The sequence below is a fragment of the Danio aesculapii genome, chromosome 9 (genome assembly GCF_903798145.1).
Source record: "Danio aesculapii chromosome 9, fDanAes4.1, whole genome shotgun sequence".
Classification (NCBI taxonomy): Eukaryota; Metazoa; Chordata; class Actinopteri; order Cypriniformes; family Danionidae; genus Danio; species Danio aesculapii.
In genome coordinates this window covers 2,685,249-2,712,753 of record NC_079443.1, presented here as the reverse complement: position 1 = coordinate 2,712,753, position 27,505 = coordinate 2,685,249, and the positions used below count along the sequence as shown (strand labels likewise).

The 27,505-nt window shown below is 32.1% G+C and overlaps 1 protein-coding gene across 1 annotated transcript in view; it reads right to left on the bottom strand.

Moving 5' to 3' along the window:
* chn1 (chimerin 1) overlaps positions 1–27,505 on the bottom strand; it is a 90,390-nt gene that overhangs the window by 7,492 nt on the left and 55,393 nt on the right. Inside the window, exons 8-9 of the mRNA XM_056465320.1 lie at positions 19,078–19,162; positions 430–603 (exon numbers count right to left, since the gene is read on the bottom strand). Coding sequence (XP_056321295.1) covers positions 430–603; positions 19,078–19,162 — 259 coding nt within the window. The remainder of the gene's footprint in view (positions 1–429; positions 604–19,077; positions 19,163–27,505) is intronic.

Below are 27,505 nucleotides of genomic sequence, written 5' to 3'. Positions count from 1 at the left end.
AAATAAAAACAAATAAAGGAATTAAAATAAACAAAAAACATAAACAAAACATGAAAAATCCAAAGTAACAGAAATGACCAAAATAAAAACATTAACAAAACAAAAAAAGTGACAAAATGTCTTTTAAATGAACTTTTTTAAATAAATATATAATTAATTTTTAAAAAGCAGAACATTACAACACAATATCAGCATAAAACCTGCTGTCAATATTAGCAAGCAGTTTTTATATGGGAAACTCCATATATCAATGCTCATGCTACAAGTACGCAAAAACATAAAAATCACACAAACAATATCAGTCCCTGGACATAACATTAGCATTAGCTGAGCTAGCTTCACTGGTAAAGTCTAAAAGGGATATATCCGAGGATACCCACATCAATTATTGTGACGCAGTTTAGTGTGAACATAAGAGTGTTTTCTGACCTCGTGCTTCGATCTCTCGTATGCACATGTCCACCACCATGGGTCGTTTGGCGTTGTGGGCTTTGACCAGCGTGGTCAGATCACAGCTGTAAACCTTCTTCACATGCTTCAGGTCCGGCTTACAGTCGTTCGGCACCATCTTCGAGCACTGCTTATGAACATTCAGACCGCAATCTGAAAAACAACACAGAAAACACAATCAGATGTGATGCACCATGGGAGTTTTTTAACCAGTGCTGATAGAGAATTAAACCCTTGTGTATTGTTCAAATTGACTACACTTTTGTTGTGTTGGGGGCTGTTTTTGCCCCATTGACTTCCATTATAATCACATTTTTGATTGCAGAGCCTCGACAGCATATAATCATGCATTCTTGATTGTTTGGTTTTCCCTGTTGGGAAGAGGTCAAATGGGTCATTTTTACTGTTGATCATCAGTCGGCAGCATTAACCCTTTAGATAGACCTGTGCAAAAAGTTTTGGTGGAATTCAGTGGAGTAAAAGTGTATAGTGTGCATAAATACACTTATTATGTTTACTATTTTATGAGAGCTTTTCTCAGACACACTGTATCAAGTTAAGTGTGCAATGTCTCTCCTACACTCTCTCTCTCACACACACACACACACACACACACACACACCACTATACTCCAGATAAAAGCCAGAAAAGCTTTCTTTGCATTGCAACTGATGATCAACAGTAAAAATGACCCATTTGACCTCTTCCCAACTGGTAAAACCAGCAACAATCAAGAATGCATGATTATATGCTGTCATGGCTTTGCAAACAAAAATTGTGATTATAATGGAAGTCAATGGGGCAAAAACAGCCCCCAACATAATGAAAGGGTAGTCAATTTACCCAACGTGTATTGTTGAGTTTTTTAAAAATTCCAAAGCATTTTCCCAAAAAGTGTGTCTAAGTATGATTTGCCACCAAAAATCATTCCATTTGCTGAAACACAGAGAAAGTCGTGGCCAAATTAAGACTCAAAGTGGCCCCAGAGATGGAAAAAATCCCCAACAGCATCCAAGGGTTAACAAAAATAGGTTAAGCCAGTGTTGATACTGATATTAGTCTATTTCATACAGTAACATACAGTACTAGCTATTTTTTTCCAACATTAAATGAATTTGACTGAATAAAGACTGGTTAAATTCTACATTCAACTATCCAACATTTTAGACTGGTAAAATTTTTTAAATATAATATGACTTAAAGGGTGATCTTTGTTATTTAAATGCATTATCTTGTATATCTGACAAATAAAAGAATACATTTATTTAATATATTTAACAAATGCATATACATTAGATAAGTCTGTACTGAAGCCAAATCTGGAGCTATCCTAACAAAATAACTTATGATAGTGGTCCAAAAATGAGTAGGACAAATGTGTATGTTAGGGACAAATATTAAACACAATTTTTAATAAATCAAGTGAAACAAACAGTATTATTAATATTGTTGATATTTTGTAGTTTGTAATTTTTTTTCAATATTTTGCATGAATATAAATGTATTATCTTTCTATTTGTAAACATGATCGGTGACTAAAATATTACTTTGATAAATGTATACGTTTAAGAAATCATATGTTAATAAACGCACCAACATACATTACATATATTTACTGAGTAATGAATAATAATAATAATAATAATAATAATAATAAATAATAATAATATGAATAAAAAAAAATAATAATAAAAATAATAATAATAATAAAAATAATAATAATATGAATAAAAAAAATAATAATAAAAATAATAATAATAAAAAAAATAAAAATAATAATAATAATAATAATAATAATAATAATAATAATAATATAGCAAGTATTTTTTGAATTTGCTTTAAGAAAACATTGGATTTTTTCTAGCATATATTTAACATACCATCTGTATCTGTTTTTTTCTCATTTTATTGCTGAAAGTTTTAATTTCATCCAATATCGACCCATACATATTGTCAGCCAAAACATAAACAAATAATACATTTAAAAAACATAATAAAAAATCATAAATGCACTATATAAATGCACATTACATTTATATAGTATTTGTTTAAATGGGGGAGCTAAAAAACACTCAGTAAAAGCCTACATCATTTCATTCTTCCTGCCAAAACAGAACAAATCAGCTAGTGTGTGTTGATTCAGTGCTGAAATCTGTGAATAATGTGTGTGTGTGTGTGGTTTCATTGATCTGCAGACTGATATGCTTTAGTATGTTTTGTGCTCGGCTTGCTGAGTTTTCATTCCGTTTAATTAGCGACCTCTGCTGACCTCTGAGCAGTGATGTCAGCCGCTCTGATTGGCTGACGGCCATTTCAGCGGTGTCACCTTGGCGATGACAGAACACGCCTGGACTACAAATGAAAGTGGCCTCATTAAAAATTCATGAGCAGCTTCAGACTAACTGCTTCAGAAAGCTCAGAAATAAAGACTGGACTAGGAAAAAAGAACCTGGAAAAATGAATATATATACAGTTTAAGTCAGATTTAGACTAGATATTTTTCAAGACACTCAGCTTAAAGTGACATTTAAAGGCTTAACTAGGTTAATTAGGTTAACTAGGCAGGTTAGAGTAATTAGGCAAGTTATTGTGTAACGATGGTTTGTTCTGTAGACTATCGAAAACAAATGAATAATTTTGGCCTTAAAATGGTTTCTAAAAAATTAAAAACTGCTTTTCTTCTAGCTGAAATAAAACAAATAAGACTTTCTCCAGAGGAAAAAATATTATCAGACATACTGTGAAAATTTCCTTGCTCTGTTAAACATAATTTGGGAAATATTTAAAAAAAAAGAGATAAAAATTATTAAAGGGGGGCTAATAATTCTGACTTCAACTGTATATAAAAAACATCTACAGCAAAAAACATGATACTTGTATGTGTTGATGATGATGTGTGTGTTTTATGGAATAAAAAAAGAGTTTGTAGTGATATGAGGTTAAGTAAACGATGACCATTTAATTATGTTTTGGCTTAACTATCAATTTGAGCATAAGACTTAAATATAATTTCTGTAAAACCTCATTATCATAGGAAACAGTTCGCAAGGAAATCTGTACATGCAAAACTAAATCGATGCGTCCATCGAACGCAAGTAGAATTTACATAAAATGTGAAAATTTATGCCTTATTAGTTGTAGAAATTCTACGTTAACAATGAAAAATTTACATGGGAGCTGATTAGGAATAAATTTGAACCCCCTTTAACAAAAAAAGTGGCATTTAATGGTTATGAGCTGACATATAAATGAATCATTAGCATACACTGCACTGTACGGAGACCAGGAAGGGACGTGATGTGCAGAAAAAAATGGGTGGATGAAAAAAGAAAAAGTGGGTGAGAGAAAAAAAAAAAAAATACACAGTGTGATGGGGGTCAGTGTATCTTTTGGTCATTGGATTTTGATTTTAGAAACAGATATTGAAAAATGAAAAACGAGTCGTTATTTTGATTTTAATTTTAAAATTAAAAAACGAAAATTGAAATTCAAAGCATTTTTTGATTTTCATTATTGAATTTTAAAACGAAAAAAAAAAAATAAAAAAAACGACTCGTTTTTCGTTTTCATGATGAAAAACGAAAAAACAAAATTCAAAAATTATTTGATTTTCATTTTTTGTATTAACAAAATCCTGTTATCACAAGAAAATACCTTTTATAACATTATTAAATGGGGAAAAAAATAATAGCCTATAGTAGGCTAGCCTGTGTGTGGCAGCACTGCGTCATCGTAAATGCGTCTGCCTATCTGGTTTCAAAATACAAAAAACAAGTCTTTATTCGTTTTTGTTTTCTGGTGATTTTAGTTTTTATTATTTAAAATAAAAAATGAAATCAAATCATTTTTGGTCAGTGTATCTTTTGGTCATTGAATTTTCATTTTAGAAACATATTTTCATGATGAAAAACGGAAAAACAAAATTCAAAAATGATTTGATTTTCATTTTTTATTTTGAATAACAAAAACTAAAATCACCAGAAAACAAAAAACGAATAAAGACTTGTTTTTTTATATTCCAAAACCAGATAGGCAGTGGAAGTATTATGGTTTTAACAATATTAAAACTCTTTTCAGAAAAGTGTTTAGTAAACTAACCTAATGCTTGCATGTAATGTCAAAATAAAGGTTGTTTCATTTATAACATGCTAACTAAAAATAAATATATAGCCTATAACCGGCCCTTATATGAGAAATATGTTGTCTTAATGAGGAAAATATGTATTAACAAAATACAGTTATAACAAGAAAACACCTTTTATAACATTATTAAGTGGGAAAAAAATAGCCTTTAGTGTGTGTGTGTGTGTGTGTGTGTGTGTGTGTGTGACAGCATTGCGTCATCGTAAATGCGTTTGCCTATCTGGTTTCGGAATATAAAAAAACAAGTCTTTATTCGTTTTTGTTTTCTGGTGATTTTAGTTTTTGTTATTTAAAATAAAAAATGAAAATCAAATCATTTTTGAATTACGTTTTTTCGTTTTTCATGATGAAAATGCAAAACGAGTCGTTATTTGATTTTTCGTTTTAAAATTCACAAACGAAAATCAAAAAATGCTTTGAATTTCAATTTTTGTTTTTTTAATTTTAAAACGAAAATCAAATAACGACTCGTTTTGCATTATTCAATATCTGTTTCTAAAATGAAAATTCACTGACCAAAAGATACACTGACCGATAGGAAAATATCTATTTTTAAGTGTTAGCATTCCCCCGCGAAAATATGTTGCATTCGCTCGTAAAACTCATTATGTTGGGGGCTGTTTTTGCCCCATTGACTTCCATTATAATCACAATTTTTGTTTGCAAAGCCTTGACACCATATAATCATGCATTCTTGTTTTTCCACAAACACTTCCTGTTCACTTCATTCATGTCAACCCTCCCATTTTTGCTGGGATTCTCCTGTATTTTACCGTTCTATCTCTCCATCATCTTATCATTAAGTATTTCCCATATTTCTCATAGATTTGTAATCTTGAAAGCACGCTGAAATTAATATGAAAATGTCTGCGTTCACTTTCTTTCCATTAAAGCTGTGCGTCGATCATCGCCCTTCATATGCAACCTCTGAATCAGTCAATGCGACCATTATTATTCTTGTGCGTCACAAACTCGCATAATGGAGGTGGAGCATATCCATTTAAAACTTTCAAAATCATACAAGCATCAGCCAAATATTTCATATTATCAAAGCTCAATAAATAATGTTATTGTATTATATTATATTACAATGATGATACCTAATAGATTTCTAATCAAATACTTTAAGTGCCTGTTTATAAAGTGATTCAGCTGATTTTAGTGTGCATATCCAAAATGCACATAAAATAGGTGGATGGAAACATAGCACCTAACACGCACCTAACACGCTCTTTATATAACGACAAATATTGACTTTAATCATTGACTTTTAGTTGGTCAATGGCACTTTCAACTTCCTCAAAATAGCAATGTGCTAACTATTCGCCTTAACACACCTTCTTTTCAGGCCAGCACACTCATGGGGGCACAAATACCCTAGGTGCAAATGAATTTGCTATCTAAACATGGCACAAGATGTGAAATGACACCTATGCTGGGATGAAACTAGCAGCAAAACACTTGTGTCATGCCTGAAACTACATTGTGCTGGAGGTATGATAGTGCCAATTGGCTATTTTTAAAATTCAACTCAAAACTGCGCACTTTAAAAATTGCTGGCTTGTTGCAACTCAGCGTTGGGTCAAATATGGACAAACCCAACCACTGGGTTAAAAACTTAAATTTAACTCAAAATAAATGAAGCTAATGTTGAGTTTATTCATATTTGACCCAATTTATGACATTTTTTCCTTAGGAGTGTACCAATCCAACCAGTCCAGACAGACATCAGAGCTCACTGCGTATGCAAATGTAGGCAAATTAGCTGATTAATATATAATGTGGCTTCCTAAATGGGCCAGCTGCTTCAAACAGAAAGACGGAAAGAGAAAATAAAACGAACGAACGAACGAACGAGAGAGACAGACTGAGGGCAGATGTGTTCAGTGAGAGACTCTTCTGTGGTCAGTGAGCGTCAGTCCTGCAGGCCACACCAGACCTCATTTCCTGCACTTAATGGGTCAAACAGATGACCCATTACTACTTGAGTGGGTATTTCACTGGCTGCTTTTAAATCTTCAATACACAGCTCTCAGTGTTTCAGTCATTCAGTTTCTACAGCAGATGGCTGTACAGATCTATATGAACATGCATCTGTAGCGTTTGTTTTATGTATATTTGTTGTTTGTCAAGTTGATAGCAAAAACCATTTTTAACTCATATTTTTTATTTGTTACTTAACATGCCATATTTAATCATAATGTACACTGTTTTTTTTACAAAAGACGCATTTTTGATTATAAAATATAAATATAAAAAATTTTATTTAATTATAAAAAATGAATGAAAACAGAATTTCTGAAAAAAATGCATTTCATAGAAGACATTCATTTAAAAAAATTGATGAATTGAAATTTAATGAATTTTTTAATGGAGAAATAAATTAATGTATAAATGCTGGATCCATCAAACAAAAACAACATGAAAATTGTAACAATTTACATAAAATGTGAAAATTTATGCAAGAATAATTGCACAAATGTTTGTCGCAAGAATGACGACATTTACATAACTGTTCTATTAAAACGTTCCAACTTTGTGAAAAATAATTACATATATACACACATACATATATATATATATACATATATATATATATATATACATATATATATACACATATATACACATATATATATATATATATATATATATATATATATATATATATATATATATATATATATATATATATATATATATATATTATATATATATATATATATATATATAAAGATCTTGAATTTTTTTTAAATATGTTCTACATGTCATACACTCACCAGCCACTTTATTAGGTACACCTTAAAAGTACTGGGTTGGACCCCTTTTGCCTTCAGAACTGCCTTAATCCTTCTTGGCATAGACTCAACAAGCAATTGGAAACATTCCTCAGAGATTTTGCTCCATATTGACATGATAGATGACAGATAGCTGTTGCAGATTTGTTGGCTGCACATCCATGATACGAACCTCCCGTTCCACCACATGCCAAAGGTGCTCTATTGGATTGATATATGGTGACTGTGGAGGCCATTTGAGTACAGTGAACTCATTGTCATTTTCAAGAAACCAGTCTGAGATGATTCGCGTTAACCCTACTGTCCAAATGTGGCAGCAGAAATGGAGACTCATCAGACCAGGCAACGTTTCTCCAATCTTCTATTGTCCAGTTTTGGTGAGCCTGTGTGAATTGTAGCCTCAGTTTCCTGTTCTTAGCTGACAGGAGCGGCACCCGGTGTGGTCTTCTGCTGCTGTAGCCCATCTGCTTCAAGGTTGGACGTGTTGTGTGTTCAGAGATGCTCTTCTGCAGACCTCGGTTGTAACGAGTGGATATTTGAGTTACTGTTGCCTTTCTATCAGCTGGAACCAGTCTGGCCATTCTCCTCTGACCTCTGGCATCTACAAGGCATTTGCGCCCACAGAACTGCCGCTCACTGGATATTTTCTCTTTTTTGGACCATTCTCTGTAAACCCTAGAGATGGTTGTGCGTGAAAACCCCAGTAGATCAGCAGTTTCTGAAATACTCAGTCCAGCCCATCTGGCACCAACAACCATGCCACGGTCAAAGTCACTTAAATCCCCTTTCTTCCCCATTCTGATGCTCACTTTGAACTGCAGCAGATTGTTTTGACCATGTCTACATGCATTGAGTTGCTGCCATGAGATTGGCTGATTAGAAATGTGCGTTAATGAGCAGTTGGACAGGTGTACCTAATAAAGTGGCCGGTGAGTTTACTTCATGTTGGTGCCAATTGGTGGATAATTTTACAGTTTCTAAAATAGATCATTTAGAAATGCTTCAACGCATATTTTAAAAAACAAAAATAATGACACCAAAAAATGCTTCAGTGCATCCTAAAAAAGTCAATAATATAAAATTACAGCAAAAAAGTACCAATTAAAGTAATTAAAAATAATAATAATGCTAAACATTTAAAGCTGAACGCTACATTGCGAGCTTCCAAATATAATCAGCAGCTGTCGTCTATTTTCCTTTAAGCTTAACAATAAGCAGCGATACATTTTTTTGGTTCTTTAGACTGGTGGATCAGAATGAAGAGTAATCTGAACAGTGAATTATGCGCTGGCTCTTATAGTGAAGACGGTGTGATTAAAAAGGGTCCCTTGAGCGATTCGGTGGTCCTGAGACCGCAGCCATGCAGAACTGTAATTATTTCTGAGAGAGAAGAGCGAGCTTTATGATAAGCAGAGGAGACAGATGATAATAGAGGCCAAGAATATAATACATGCAGTCTGTCCTGTTCAGCACAGGGGTGTAGAGGTGACCCCCGTCAGTCATTAAAGTGTTTTTATTGTGCATTTGATTATTGTTATAAGTTCTATTTTTAAAACTTGGTCACAGCAAGCAGCTGAAATACAGTTACTTTAATATACTTCATTTTGCGCAATGATTGTTAATGTATGTTTGTCTAGTACTGTGCTTTTTAAACTGTTTTACTACAGTAGTAGTTAACAACAATGTGCAAAAAGCATTATAACGCATTCGTGATGCTTGAAAAAGCATGAAGCAATCAAATGTAAAGACTGTAAAGGTCCATTCAATTACTAAAAACAAAATTGGATTAACAAACACCAGAGATGTGCATCAGTTTCCAATAATTCAACATTCTGCTTAAACCACAGTCACTACATAAAGCATTAACTCAATACATGCTAATGCTCATTATTATCCTGAATACTCGATCCTGTTTGGTCAGTCGTGACATTCCAATGTATGTTATTCCCAGAAAACAACCACTGAATAACACCCATCACACAACAGTGAATACGTTCACATTTATATTTATATGCTTGTCCGTCACGCTGCTGTCGTTGACTGTTTTGGCACTATCTAGTGTCTGTGCAGGTTAGCGTATGTTCCATCAACTTATTCTAACATAACAACCTCCTGGATGTACTTTATACCCAACATCATAGAGGGACAAGTATCTTTGGTTACAAATTAAGCCAACAAAAACCAAAACAAAATTTATCCTAAGCATTATGAATATGACATATTAACATGCTATAAATGCATCTGTATTTATATAATTATTTGTTATTAGTGTTCTATCCTAAAATAATGATCGTTACATGTATTGTTAATTTGTTATTATTATTACTATTATTATTATCATTATTATTATTATTATTATTATTATTATTATTATTATTATTTTATCCTAAAATGTTGATTGTTACATTTATTGTTAATTTATTATTATTATTATTATTATTATTATTATTATTATTATCATTATCATTATAATCATTATTATTTATTATTATTATTATTTTATCCTAAAATGTTGATTGTTACATTTATTGTTAATTTATTATTATCATTACTATTATCATTATTATTATTACTATTATTATTGTAAATTATAAATTGTTGATTTTTACATTTTTTGTTAATTATGGTTTATTATTATTATTATTATTATTATTATTATATCCTAAAAGGTTGATTGTTAAATATACTGTTTCATCATAGTTAATTGTTAAAAAATATTATTATTATTGTTTTATCCTAAAATGTTGCTTGTTACATTTATTGTTATTATTGTTGTTATTATTAGTTTATTTATTATTTTATCCTAAAATGTTGCTTGTTACATTTATTGTTTATTATTGTTATTATTGTGATTGTTTTTTTATTATTCTATCCGAAACTGTTGATTATTTAAAATATTCTGTTTATTATTATTATTATTATTATTATTATTATTATTAATTTAGATAGACAAGCATCTTTGGTTACAAATTAAACAAAACAAAAAATATCCAAATTATTCTAAACATTATTAATATGATATATTATCAATAACACACTATAAATGCATCTGTATTTTATTACTATTTGTTATTATTGTTTCAACCTCAAATGTTGCTTGTTACATTTATTATTATTATCATCATTATTGTTTTATCCTAAAATGTTGATTGCTAAATATACTGTTAATTATTACTGTTTTGTCGTCAAGAGTTAAATGTTAAAAAATATTATTTATAATTATTAATATTATGGTTTTCTCCCAAAATGTTGATTGTTAAATATACTGCTTATTATTTATTATTATTATAATTATTATTATTTAGATAGACAAGTATCTGTGGTTACAAATTAAACAAAACATAAAACACCCAAATTTATTCTCAGCATTATGAATATATATCATCAATAATGAATGATAAACGCATCTGTATTTTATTATTATTTGTTATTATTGTTTTGTCCTAAAATCTTTCATGGTTACATTTATTGTTTATTATTATTATTATTATTATGAATGCACTATAAATGCATTGTCTCCTTCAGATGCATTTATTTCCTCCATATATTGAAATTCCCCCACAAAAGTGTATTCTTAGCCTTATAAATATATAATAGGAATATCTAATGCACTATAAATGCATCCTTCTGCTGTTCCTGTATCCTGAAATTCCCTCTCACACACATACAGTGACCCAGCGCCGCTACGAGCTCTGCATTTTAATCTGTGTGTGTGTGTGTGTGTGTGTGTGTGTGAAGTGGAGCTGGTTGTGAGCTCTCAGGCCTGCTCTCATTATAAAGACGTGCCAGCTTTGTTTTCAGCCTCTGCCATGATGGATCGGGTCGAGGGGGGTTTGTGGCACCACACACACACACACACACACATACATGGGCACTGAGACACGGGCACACAGCCCAAAAGAAGCCCCTCGCAGACAAAACACTGAAGAAAGAAGACGACTCAATGTAAATCTCCACATCAAATGAGATTTCACTGCCCTACTTTCTGCTGCCTTCACAGAGAGAGAGAAAGAGAGAGAGAGAGAGAGAGAGAGAGAGAGAGGGAGAGTGAGAGAGAGAAAGGGAAAAAGAGAGAGAAATATGAGAGAATTTTATTGTAATAACATGTGTAATATGAATATAGTTTTTATTTTGTATTTTTGTTTTAGCTTGTTTTTATTATTATTGTCTCCATTTTTTCCCCTCTTTTATCATTATGGGCTCTGTTTTAATGATCTAAGCAAAAAGTCTAATGCTCAGGATGCAAAAGCATTAAGGACGTGTCTGAATCCACTTCTACTATTTTAAGAATGGAAAAATACGCTCTGCGCCACGGTGCATGGTCTAACAGGGTTGTGCTTATTCTCTTAATGAGTTCGGTGTGTGTTTTGAGCATAACGGCATTAAACCAATCAGAGTCTCGTCTCTCGTTCCCTTTAAGAGTCAGTTGCGTCACGCCATGGCGCATTTGCTATTTACATGGCGACTTTATAAGTGTTAAAACTGAACGCTTCACTAGCGAGAAAACCGTTAAACAGAGCATCTGCAGCGCGAGGATAAAGAACGAGCCTCCTCAATTCAGCCTCTTTACTTTTACTCTTTACTTTACTCCTTTACTTTGGTGGAGTAAGGAAACGGTGGAAACTGACTCCACTGAACACATCCATTAGCCGACATATTTAATTTCCTTTGTTAAGCACAAAGATTTGTTTAAAAACTGTTTCTAAATTCAGTTTTAATTTCCAGCAAAGGAATAAATGAACAATAATAACGAAGTGTGGTCAAACAACTGAGTTATATGATGAGATAAGAGAGAGAGACGACAGTACACAGCACAACTACAGCTGGGAAAATAAGTATTGAACACATCACCATTTTTTCTCAGAAAACATATTTCTAAAGGTGCTGTTGACTTGAAATTTTCACCAGATGTTGGTAACAACCAAAGAAATCCACATATGAAAAGAAAACAAATCTAATTAGTTTACAAATTAAGTTATACGCAATAAAATTAAATGACTTAGAGAAAACATTTTGAACACATGAAGAAAGGAAGGCGTAGAAATGAAGGGAAAGCCTAGACAACAGCTGAAATCTCTCAGTAGTTCTTCAGCAACCTTCTGCCCTTCCTCAGTGTAAATGAATATCAGCTGCTTCAGCCCAGCATCTACATTAGCAGGAGGATGAAGATGAAACCAGGGTGGACATTTCAGCAAGACAATGATCCAAAACACAACTCATTCAGATGTTTTTGTTTGTTTTATTTTTATGTTTGTATTGTTTGGGTTTTGACCAAAATCTGGTTTAACTCCATGTCAACAGCTCCTTTAGAAATATTATTCCCAGAAAAAAAAAACATGACATGTTCAACACTCCCCCCCACTGTATATACTGTGTGTAATGTACAATCATTACGTTATTCATTGTGTATGTAATGTGCGATGCTTGGGCAACACCTGACAAGTCATGCTAATAAAGCTCTTCTGAATCTAATTGAATTGAGAGAGAGAGAAAGAGAGAGCGATAACAATAAGAGGAGAGGATTTGGAGAGAGTAGCGTAAAAAGAGTCTCAGAAAGCAGCTTTCAAAATATCTTCATGCATTATTCATCAAGGCGCTTCATGAAAATGTGTGTCGCTCACATTAGTCTATAAATAAACCATTCAGACACACACAAACAAAAGCAACCACAAGAAAATCCTCCAACGGAGATAAACTAATATGGATTTTTTGGTCCTCTTTTGTTTCAAACATTTCTATTTAATTGTGTTTTGTTTAGTTTGACTCATTTTAGTCATTCATTCATTCAGCTTAGATTCTTATTCATCAGGGGTCGCCACAGCGGAGTGAACCGCCAACTATTCCAGCATATGTTTTACACAGTGGATGTCCTTCCAGCTGCAACCCAGTACTGGGAAACACCCATACACACTCATTCACACACATACACTACAGCCAATTTAATTAATCAATTCCCCTATAGAGCATGTGTTTGGACTGTGGGAGAAACCAGAGCACCCGGAGGAAACCCACGCCAACACCGGGAGAACATTCAAACTCCACACAGAAATGACCCAGCCGGGACTCGAACCAGCGACCTTCTTGCTGTGAGGTGACAGTGCTAACCACCGAGGCACCGTGCTGCCTATAGCATGTGGGAAGGTTGAGGGATACTGTTCTAATACCCTGCGTCTCTTTCTAGAAGATGAAATGTTCATGTGTGTGTGTGGAGCTCATATAGGTCAGTGTGTGTTCATGTAGATGTGAATGCTCATTAGCCTGTGGAGGGAACAGAAGCTGGCCTACATCTGCAGAAAGAGGAACTAAACACTCAAACCAGAACATCTCCCCATCAGAACACACACACACACACACACACACAAACAGAGGGTTCACAGCTTTACCAGCACACAAATGACATCACAGTCATAAACAGCAGGGCGTATGTATCACAGTCTGCCATAAACACCAGCAGCTCCCTCTACTTTTACAAATCTGTATCTTCACTGCCAGCGTGTCGACTACCTTCACAGCTCCTTCAAAAGAAAATGAATCACATCTAAATATAAAGCTTGTTTACTGGCATCTGTGGCCTCATGAAGAACTTTCATCACCCATGGAAATGTTCCACTGCACAGCAAACTCTTTATAGTGGAAAAAGCTTCATTACAATGTCCTTTACACACACACACACCCACACCCACACCCACACCCACACCCACACCCACACCCACACACACACACACACACACAAAAAAAACACAGTTCTTTCGAGAACATCACATTTTATAGGAGCACTAAGCTATTTTTGAGAAACACTTACACTAGAAATGCATTGAAAAGAAAATTCTGGGCTGAAGGAAAGACAAAAATTCTGGATGGACACTACCTGACTCAAGTCTTGTCGCTTATCCAAGTTTTAGGAACAACAAATAAAAACTTAACTTGTAGTTGATCATTTGGTATCAGAAGTGGCTTATATGAAAGGCAAAGGCCTCTAGATTACGCTTATTTGACCACGATTTGATTAGGACAGTAAGGTCTGACTTTGCCTAGACTAAAGTCTGGTCACTGAACCTTCAATAATGTCCAGTATAGAATATGTGCTCATGCTGCAGTGGAAACAGAATGAATATTGTGTCTGACTCCATCATGAGCTTGGAGGACTGCATCCATACATCTCTGCAATGACTCAAATCACTGATTAATAAAGTCATCTGGAATGGCAAAGAAAGCATTCCTGCAGGACTCCCAGAGTTCATCAAGAGTCTTTGTGTTCATCTTCAATGCCTCCTCCATTTTTGCCCAGACATGCTCAATAATGTTCATGTCTGATGACTGGGCTGGCCAATCCTGGAGCACCTTGACCTTCTTTGCTTTCAGGAGCTTTTATGTGGAGGCTGAAGTATGAGGAGGAGCGCTATCCTGCTGAAGAATTTGCCCTCTCCTGTGGTTTGTAATGTAATGGGCAGCACAAATGTCTTGATACCTCAGGCTGTTGATGTTGCAGATCTCTCGCACACCCCCATACTGAATGTAAACCCAAACCATGACTTTCTTCACCAAACTTGACTGATTTCTATGAGAATCTTGGCTCCATGAGGGTTCCAGTAGGTCTGATTGATGGGTATAAAAAAATAAAAAAATAAAAAATAAAAAATAAAAAAAACGACCTTCTGCCACTTTTCTAAAAGATCAATTAGAAGTCAAGTTATTATTTGTTGCTCTTATAACTGAGATCGACGACAAGTTTTTGGTCAGGTGGTGTACTTTGTCAAAAGGCCAAACCAAATAAATGCTTTGTAATAACGATCTATTATGTGATTTTTATTTGACATTTAGAAACTTTTTAAATGCAACTCAATAACTTTGAGTTAATAAACTGACATTATAAGTTTGAAAGACGTCATTTTACCAGCGTTGCTGGACATTTCGGAATTGATTTTTGGTGGCTAAAAATCCAATGCATCACTACAAAATATACTTCCAGCCAATCAGCAGTAAGGGGCGTGTCTAGTAAGGTAAATAAAAAAATTAAAAAGGGGCGGAGTTCAGTTGATTAACAGATTTTTGTGGAAAGATTTTGTGATTATAGAAGAGGGTTTCTGCAGGTTTCTTCAAGTCAAATTTAAGACTAAGACACTTTTAAGACCATTAATAATGAAATTTTAGACTTATGCAGGGCTAAACATTAAGGACTTTTTCTAACAGGCCAGCTAGTTTTGTAAATAGTTTGTATTATTAGAAGCTCATGTAAAGGGACGTGTTGCTTTAGTTTTCTTTCCCTAATTAGGAAATTTATAAATAGATTATTATTAATTTATTAAATAATTATTAAAATTTAACAGCTGTTGTGAATTGTCTCTTTGCAATAAAAAAACTAAATAAAAGTAAAAACAAAGTAAAATAAAACATAATAAAAGTTTTGAGATGGATTACTGGTGATTGGCTGTCAGCTCGATAGGGTAGCTTTACCTGGATACAGGAAAATTAAGAGCTGTTTACAATTATTTAAAACCTACAACTCAATATTTCAGTGAATTAAAGATTATAAAGACCTAAAATTTAGTTTGACCCGATGGATAGCTGGTAGAAGTTACACTTTTGTTTATTTAAGTTTTATTTATTTACAATGCAAATCCAGATAAAACCACTTGTCTTTAGTCAACAAAGCCATAGAAGAAGCCTCATAATAAAGCCACTAAAAGCCATTGAAAATATTACTTATTGTGTTGTACGTACAGTAAATTATCTAAACATTTCGCATATTATTCGATAATATTACTGAAATTAATTCAAATACTGAATAAATATTCATTTACATGCATTTAGTATCGACATCGTTTGGCAAAATTCACTAAGTGCACCGTTAAATGTTTGTTTCAGAAACAAATAAAGATCTTCTGTGACATCTGTGTTTTATAACATTAATAACTATGTAATAACTGTGTAATAACATATTTAGCAGCAGCTGTGATTTTTGTATCCCATGGTGCTTGATGTGCTCAGATGAAGTGATTACACTCTGAGGGGTTTCTTGAGGTGAGGGTTAACCGCTTTAATGGCACACAATTTACATTTAGAAATATGAGGCCTATTATTGTATACCATTAAAGCCAGGCAGGACCCCCACTTTCAGAGATGTTTATGTTCACTGGCAGCATCTTAATGGCTTTAAGAGATGCTTTCTGAATCAGTGCTACACATTTAACACCCACTGACCCTTTCCTCAACACAAAAGGGCTCTTTATAGGGGGGAAAATGCTCTTTAGATGAGTAAAATGTTGTTAATGCAAAGAAACTAAATGATTTAAGCATTCCCTACACATTTGGATTTCATTCAGGTGAATATAATGAGGACTTCTATATTACTGAGGCAGTCATTATGTAGCAATTGGGTTAAAATGTTTTCTGGTGGTTTGCTTTTGTTTATTATTGATTTCATTGTTTGTGCATTTGGTTTTATTTGTTTGTATTTTTTATTAATATTGTTGAATTTTTATAAAGATTTTCATTAATATGAGAAGCTCTTTGTTGTAAGTGCTTAATCTTATAACTGAAGTTATTTATGGTAATCTGAAATGTACTTATTGTGTCTCATACCAGTTTCTTCATAGCATTGCAGATGGAGAGATGCTTGAATGTATATGTATGTGTGTAAATGGTTCAAAAGAAAGCAGATAAATAAATAAAAATCAAACAACATCACTGACAGTTGTTTAGGCAAACAAAAATGCTTCTTTATATATATAGACATATATATATAGACATATATATAAAAATTAAATATAGGCTTGTATTAATGTATATATATATATATATATATATATATATATACATATATATACACACATATATATATATACACACACATATACATATATATATAAAAATTAAATATAGGCTTGTATTAATGTATATATATATATATATATATATATATATATATATATATATATATATATATATATATATATATATATATATATATATATATATATATATATATATATATATACACACATATATGTATATACACACACACACATATATATATATATATATATGTGTATATACATATATATATATATATATATATATATATATATATATATATATACATATATATATATATATATATATATATATATACACATATACACATATATATATATATATATATATATATATATATATATATATATACATATATATATATATATATATATATATATATATATATATATATATATATATATATATATATATATATATATATATATATATATATATATATATATATATATATACATATATATATATATATATATACATATATATATATATATATATATATATACATATATATATACATATATACACACATATATATATATATATACATACACACACCGGCCAGTTTATTAGGTACACCTGTCTAACTACAACAATCACATGGCAACAACTCAATGCATTTAAGTATGTAGACATGGTCAAGACGATCTGCTGTAGTTCAAACTGAGCATCAGAATGGGGAAGAAAGGGGATTTAAAGGCTACAATTCACACAGGCTCACCAAAACTGGACAATAGACGACTGGAAAAATTTCGCCTGGTCTGATGAGTCTCTATTTCTTCGGATGGTCGGGTCTGAATTTGGTGTCAACAACATGAAAGCATGGATCAATCCTGCCTTGTATCAACGGTTCAGGCTGGTGGTGGTGTAATAGTGTGGGGGATATTTTCTTGACACATTTTGGTTGCATCAGTACCAATTGAGCATCATGTCAACGCCACAACCTACCTGAGTATTAGTGCTGACCATGTCCATCCCTTTATGACCACAGTGTCTCCATCTTCTGATGGCTACTTCCAGCAGGATAACGCGCCATATTATAAAGCACGAATCATCTCAGACTGGTTTCTTGAACATGACAATGAGTTCACTGTACTCAAACGGCCTTCATAGTCCAGAGTCACCAGATCTCAAGCCAATAGAGCACCTTTGGGATGTGGTGGAGATTCGCAAAATGGATATGCAGCCGACAAATCTGCAGCAACTGTGTGATGCTATCATGTCAATATGGAGCAACATCTCTGAGGAATATTTCCAGTACCTTGTTGAATCTTTGCCATGAAGGATTAAGGCAGTTCTGGAGGCAAAATTGGGTCCAGGGGGCAAGAGTAAGGCGTACCTTATAAAGTGGCCGGTAAGTGTGAGTGTGTGTATTAGTGTGTATATATATATATATATATATATATATATATATATATATATATATATATATATATATAGATATAGATGTATTATATATATATATATATATATATATATATATATATATATATATATATATATATATATATATAGTATACATACATATATAAAACACCTTTATCTCGTTAAATTATCAGTGTCATCTGTGTTTTTCATACACAATTCATATAAAAATATTAAGAAATAAAAATAACATTAATGCATGGACTCTTTCCATGACACACAAGAAAATTTCTTATTATAAACCCAAATCATATAGCACCACTTTAAAACCCTTGTTGGAATCCCTTTTTTGTAAAAATGTTATTGTACCATCCTCTTGACTTTATAATTTTCCAATAATTTAATTGTGTGCATGTAACTGTCGTAAAAACAGTGTAATAGCTAACATGCGAACATGACTTTTGCAGTGTGTGTTGATTTCATTTACCTGCACATTTGACTCCCTGAGCAATGAGTCCCCACATGAAGTTGGCGCAGTACTCGCACCAGTGTGGCCCTCTGAAGGTGTGCACCTGACAGAAAACAACACACAACAACACACACATCAACTTCTGCTGCTCTGAGCCGCTTAAAGCTGCTAATGCAGATGAATGTGTGACTGCCGACACAGCAGCGGTGGCAGATCCGATGGCTGCTTAATCCGATCACAATTAATCAGCAGCGGGCGCAGGGTCATTAATCAGGAGGAAACCTCTGCTCTTCTGCTCTCCGCAAGCTAACAGCTCATCCTATCAGACACGGTTAAAGAAACACTCCATTTTTATTTGCAAATAAGCTCATTTTACAGCTTTCCTAGAGTTAAGCAGATGAGATTCACCATTAAAAAAAATATATTCAGCCGATCTCTGGGTCTGGAGGGAATATTTTTAGCTTAGCTTAGCATAGATCATTGAATTGGATTAGACCGTTAGCATCTCATTCAAAAACATCAGAAAAAGATCATTTTCCTATTTAAAGCTTGATAGTTCTGTAGTTCCATTGTGTACAAAGACTTTGCTTTTTGAAATATATATAAAACTGTCCACATGAAAACGAGTTAGAGTTAAACATTTGAGTTTCACCATTTTTAATCCATTCAGCCGATCTCTGGGTTTGACGGAAGAAATTTTAGCTTAGCTTAGCATAGTTAATTGAATTGGATTAGACCATTAGCATCTTGCTCGAAAGTGTCAATAAAAGATAATTTTCCTATTTAAGACTCGACACTTCTGTAGTTACATCGTATACTAAGACAGACGGAAAAAAAGGCCATGTCCACATGTACATGAATATTTTAATAAAAAGAGAGATTTGTGCACCTTTGTTGCTGTTTTTTTTTTTTTTTTTTTATAATAGTCCACATGAAAATGAGTTAAATTAAACAGTTGAGTTACACCATTTTTAATCCATTCAGCCGATCTCTGGCTTTGGTGAAAGCAATTTTAGCTTATCTTAGCATAGTTAATTGAATTGGATTAGACCATTAGCATCTTGCTCGAAAATGTCAAAAAAAAGATCACTTTTCTATTTAAAGCCTGACACTTCTGTCGTTACATCATTTACTAACAACGATGAAAATTAAGGCCATGTCCACACATACATGAGTTCTTTTATAAGCAGATTTCTGCGTTTCTTCTATTTTAAATAATTGTCCTCATGAAAATGAGTTACAGCTAAACAGTTGAGTTTCACAATTTTTAATCCATTCAGCCGATCTCTGGGTTTGGCGGAAGCAATTTTAGCTTAGCTTAGCATAGTTAATCGAATTGGATTAGACCATTAGCATCTCTCTCGAAAGTGTCAAAAAAGATAATTTTCCTATTTAAGGCTTGACACTTCTGTAGTTACATCGTATACTAAGTCAGACGAAAAAAAAGGCCATGTCCACATGTACATGAGTATTTTTATTAAAAGAGAGATTTGTGCACCTTTGTTGCTGTTTTTTTTTATATTTTTTTTTTTTATAATAGTCCACATGAAAATTAGTTGAATTAAACAGTTGAGTTTTACCATTTTTAATCCATTCAGCCGATCTCTGGGTTTGGTGAAAGCAATTTTAGCGTAGCTTAGCATAGTTAATTGAATCGGATTAGACCATTAGCATCAAAAAAGAAAAAAAAAACAATATTTAAGGCTTGACACCTCTGTAGTTACATCGAATACTAAGACAAACAGAAAATAAGGTCATGTCCACATGTACATGAGTATTTTAATAAATGGAGATTTATATATGATTTTTTTTAAAATAACTGCCCACATGAAAACGAGTCCGAGTTAAACAGTTGAGTTTAATCTTTTTTTAAACCATTCAGCCGATCTATGATTATGGCGGAAGCAATTTTAGCTTAGCTTAGCATAGTTAATTGAATCGTATTAGACCATTAGCATCTCGCTCGAAAATGTAAAAAAATGTAATTTTTCTATTTAAAGCGTGACACCCCTGTAGTTACATTGTTTACTAATAACGATGGAAAATTGCTATAAACTGAGTTTTCGCCACCTTCGTGTAAATAAATAAAAACTCTTTCAATGTGAAAACACACAAACGCATGTTAAACGCAAACGTGATTCATGTCAAGGACACACTGAACCACCAGGCGGCCATAAAAGCCATTTATACTGGCTTAACATTAGAGTTAAGTATTTGCAAGAGTATTACACTGCATGCACATCCATACAAATGTTTAGTTACGATGCAGAATATGTGATGCATTTGTCATGAATGTGCGGAATTTGCCTCAATTGTGTCTTTTGTGTCTGGCACAAACCCACCCGTGATGGCCAATCAGAAAAGAGAAAAAAGCGCACGGCAATATCATGAGGTGAAGACTCCGGTTGTAGCTTCGAAAAATCTCCAAACTGGCCGGAGTTTCTAGAACGTTTGGGTTTATCACCTGATACTCCATATTGAAAAAACCCATGTTCAAGTGGACGACTTTAAAGTAGCTATTTAGAAATATAAATAGCAAATTTTAAAATTTATGATATATATTTATAAATAGCACCTTTATATAATATAAAGTAATAATATCATTGCCCCTACTGTAGCCATGGTACAGCAACAAATTTCCTTGATTACTATGCCAGAATGAGAGTATTGCTCCTAACCATATCGACCAAGAAACTAGCAACATTTTCCATCGGTCTTAAGAAATGAGGTAACTACAGAAAAGTCAAGAATTAAAAAGGAAAGTTTTAAAAACTCATTTTTGAGCGAGCTGCTAATGGTCTAATCTGAATCAAAGATCTATGCTAAACTAAGCTAAAAGTGCTCCCAATCAGTTAAATGGATTCAATAATTGGTGAAACTCAAAAGTTTAACTCTTGTTGACTTGTAAATTGAACTAGTCAATGTTTAAATAGGAAAATGTCCAAAATTCTGGTCAATTTTTGAGTGAGATGCTAATGGTCTAATCAGATTCAATGACCTAGGCTAAGCTAAGCTAAAAGTGCTCCCAATAAGTTTAATGGATTCCGAAATGGGTGAAATTGAGCATTTCTTTTAGCAACTTTCCATTTTCCATTGGTCTTAGTAAACATTGAAATTTTCAAAACTGATGCTAATGGTCTAATCTGATTCAATGACCTATGCTAAGCTAAGCTAAAAGTACTCCCAATCAATTGAATGGATTAAAAAATTGGTGAAATTATGGCTATTTCCCAAAAAAAGAGAGGAGTGTTTCTTTTAGCAACTTCCCATTTTCCATCGATCTTAGTAAACATAGAAATTTTTAAAACCGATGCTAATGGTCTAATCTGATTTAATGACCTGCGCTAAGCTAAGCTAAAAGTGCTCCTGATCAGTCAAATGTTGGTGAAACTCAACTGTTTACCTCTAAATGACTTGTAAACGGAGACTATTTCCAAAAAAAGGGGAGTGTATCTGTAAAAGGGAGATCCACACCAGCAGCCCATCAGGTCTACTACTTACAGCAGAGCCATGGTACAGTAGATGATGAAATCAGAGCACATCACGCTGACACTGACATCAGAAGTGTCCTATTTACATATAAAAGAGCTCAGAGGAGTGTAAGTCTTTTAATATTTACTGAGCAGTGGCGATTTTAGCGGTTTATGGAAAAGAGGACAAAGGAAAGTGCGGCGCTTACTGGATTATCAAAACAAAGCCTTGTTTCTGATTTATGAAATATATATGCATGGAATAATTTATCTTTACGTCCCTCTGGAATACTTGATTTGTCCCCAGCAACCAATTTTCTACAATATTGCAATGCTACGGTTTCATGTTACTCTTATGACTTCAAGTCCAGTAGTAAAATTCATATTTATAAATGTTTTATTATGTTTATAATGTGTATATGTACTTTATTTATGTACTAACATCAAAATTGATACATTCTCAGAAATTATTAATTGTAATATTTTTATTTCTTATAGATTTAACAATAATGTCAATAATAATAACTATTATTTAACATTAATGTTATTACTATTGTTATTATTAAACATAATACTATAATATATTACATACTGACAAAACATTTTATATTATAGTCAAATTTAGATTTTTTTTCTATAAACTACTGAAGACTCTTCTAAACTTAATAATGTTATTAAGAGCGTATTAATAACGTCATTTAGAGATTATATTCCTTTTTAGACAACACGACACAACACTGATGTATTAATATCTGCATAGTTCAGCAAGCAATTTTCGAAACAACCTTAATTTCAATCAAAACAAAGGAAAAAATGAACTTTTTAAACATGAAATTGGAAAGAAATTAGATCGGACTCAAGAATGAATTCAGACAGAAAAAAAGAAATCTTAGCATTATTAATATTAGAATTTTCTAGTGATCTCTTAATCTCTTCCATAGTTTTATCATGGTTTGTTTCATTAATATCAAGTAAATTTAACAAATATATATATATATATAATAGTAACCATGTATTAACATGATGTATTTCGTAAACCCATAATACTCAGGGTCCATTGCAGAAGTGTTTATTAAAGATGTAAGAACGCTGTTAATTACAATGACTGTTTATTACTATATTATAACTATGTAGCAACTATGTTATAACTATGCAGTGACACACTCTGGATTCTCATCATAAACAAAAAACTTTTGTAAATTAATGGAAATTTGAGAATGCATGTAATTAAAGTGACATTCATTACTATATAATAACTATGTTATAACTATGTAATAACATAATATATAACCACACCCACAATTCTCACGGTTCTTGGCATGAGTTTTCTTTTAGTTTGGTTTATAAATGAATGAAAATGTAACTACAGTGACTGTTTAATCCTATATAACCACTATATTATATTATTTACTATATAATGTATTAATAATGCATTTGACAAATATAGGTTTCTCCTCGTCCTTTGAAAATTTCTTTGTTTATTAATGGAAATTTGAGATGTAAACACTGCGACTTTTACTATATAATAACTATGTTATAAATATGTAATAACATATTAATAATGTATTTGATAAACCCAGGATTATCACCATCTTTTGCATACAAGTTTGTTTATAAATGGAAATTTGAGAATGCATGTAATTAAAGTGACTACTACTATATAATAACTATGTAATGAAGTATTAAAAATGCATTCGATAAACCCAGGAATATCATGCTCCTTAGCAGAAGTTTTCTTAGGTTTGTGTATAAATTAATGGAAATTTAAGAATGCACGCAACTACAGCGACTGTTTATTACTATATAATTATGTTATAACAATTATAACTATGTTACAACTATGTAGTAACATTTTAATAATAATGCATTTAATAACCCGAGGATTCTCATGGTCATTTGTAGACAAGTTTTTTTGGTTTATTAATGGAAGTGTATTTGATTAACGTGGCCATTTATCACTAAATAATAACTATGTAATAATTCTGTTATAACTATATAATAATGTAATAATGCGTTCAATAAGCCCAGGATTCTCATGGTCTTTTGCAGAATAGTTTTGTTTGTTTATTATTAAAAGGAAATGTACAAATGCATGTAATTACAGTCCTTATTTATTTCTATATAATAAGAATGTTATAACATTGTAATAATGCATTTGATAAACCTAGAAGTCTCATTGTCTTGCTTGTTTATTTGTTAATGAATGGAAATTTACAAATGTAACTAGTGATTAATACAGTATAATAACTATGCTATAACTATATTATAACGTATTAATGGATTTAATAAACCCAGGATTCTCACCGACCTTTGCAGATGAGCTTTTTTGTTTCTTAATTGAAATTTGAGAATGCGTGTAATTAAAGTGTCTATTTATTACTATATAATAACTATGTAATAATTATGTTATATGTAATAACATTACTAATGCATTTGATAAAACCATGATCCTCATAGTCCTTTGCAGACCAGTTTTTTGTTTGTCACTATTAAGAAAATAATAACTATGTAATAATGTATTAATAATGCACCTAATAAACCAAGGTTTCTCACGTCCCTTTGCAGATTTTTTTTTTGTTTATTAATGGAAATTTGAGAATATGTAATTATTGTGAATGATTATAACTTTATACTCATGTAATAACTATGTTATAACTTTGTAATAACATATTAATAATGTATTTAATAAACCCAGGATTCTTACGGCCCTTTGCAGACATGTTTTTTTGTTTGTTTATTAATGGGAATTTGAGAATGCGCCTAATTAAAGCGACTGCTACTGTAAAATACCTATGTAATAACATATTAATACTGCATCCGAGTAACCCAGGATTCTCATTCTTCTGCAAATAATTTTTGTTCATTAATGAACGGCAATTAAAAAACACATACACACTATTTGTAATTACACACTATTTGTTAATGATTTAATATTTTCTTTGGTAAATCCACGACGACTACGTCTCATTTTTAATTCTCTGAAATGATCTGACTGACTGTACATTATGCCATTAACTGCCTCCAAGGGAATGTTCGGTGTAAATGCTAATGGTCCCGTTTATAACCAAACAATAACTCATAACTCTAGTATTTCCGACTATTATTAACGAATATTAAGCACACATATTAACCAAAACCAGCAATTATCCTGTATCTGAGCATCTAGGATGCGACGACAAAGAAAAAAGCAAGCGTGAGAGAAGAAAAGAGCAGAAAGGCTGATTGTGGAGTCAGCAGTCTGCGAGGGTTGGTGGACCACAGATGGGGGGCTGGGGGTCTCTACCTTCTCCTGATGATAAATCCCAAATCAGGAAACCGCGTTGTTTCTCAATCCTCTATCAGTTCTTAATCTGTCCATCTGTCACCCCAAACAACCTGCCTGTCTCTGTCTTCCTGTCTCTGTCTTCCTCTCAGTACAGCAGGAGATGTGTTTATTAGCTGTGTTTTCCTGATCTGCAAATAACACACTGATGCTTTACATGGTGTTAACTGACTCCAGAAACCTGCACCCGCTGCCACGGCAACAACACACCCCTCGGGACGTATTTAAATCACATTTGGGGGGATTTGCATAACATCTGATGACATGTTCACTCTAGACGTGACTCGCATAACAGCAAGACTGATAAACATTTCAATGAATAAGCGTAAATAATAATAATAATAATAATAATAATAATAATAATAATAATAATAATAATAATAATAATAAACAATTATGTTAATATACAAAAAATAATAACATCTCTTTAATAAAAAGCACAAATTTATTTATGTGAACTTGATGCATAAAAATAAATATATAATTAAATAAATAAAATTTTGTTGTCACAATACTGGAAATCTGTACCAAATTTTTTTTCTTAAACAGCGCTGATTTGTCATTGTGCTCAACAGAAAGGACTGTGATTTTCAGTGAACTCACCGCTGTTCACTGAGTGTAAACACAGATACAGGGACACTGGAGCATTTTAAAGTCATGTTGATCAGCTGGTCTGTTCATAAGCTGTCATATGAGCGATCTGCTGATGAATCGCGGCTTTAAAACGCTCCAGTGTCCCAGTATCTGTGTTTACACTCGGTAAACAGTGGTGAGATTAGTGAACTGATGACCTTCACGTTTATGAACGCGGTCAACAGTGTTCCATTGTTCGCAGGAAATGGGCTTTATTAAAATTTTAGTATCAACTGGTAACAAATTCCAGTATCGTGACAACCCTGTTATATATAAAGAAAAAGAATCAGAAGAAAAATCTGACAAAAAAAATTAGTAGACTTTTATAATGCTACTAAAGTATACAATTCTGAAATATATTTCAGTGAATCAGAGAAAAATTGCCGTAAAAGTCTCAGCGTAAAATTCTGAAATATTTTGAATAAGTCAGGGAAGAACAGACAATTTTGATAATAAATAAATAAATAAATAAATAAATGTACAAATTTTGTTAATTTACCAAAAGGTAATTTACCAAGGTTTACTTTTGTACAAAAAAAGGAATATTTTGGTTAAATTTGGAAAAGAAAAATTTTTTTTTTGAGAATCTTTCAAAAGCATAAAGCATAAAATAATCAGAAAAAAATTATACAAAGAAAAACAACAAATATATCATACCACAAATTACACATATATATATATAGTTCACTATTATTATTATTATTATTAATTTTTTAAAAATTATTATTATTGTCAAAATTGCCTCAGTTCTACACCGATTCAAAAGTAAACCTGGAAATATTTTTGGTAGATTAAGAAAATATTATTTATTTTTTTAGTTATCATTATTATTAGTGATCACTTTCAATATTATTATAAACATTATTATTATTAATAATAATAATACTACAATTAGTTACTATTATTATTCATACTAATAAAATTATTATTAGTTATAATAATAATAATAATTATTATTATTATCATTATTAGTCAAAATTGTCTCAGTTCTATTGTAATTCACAAGTAAACCTGGAAATAT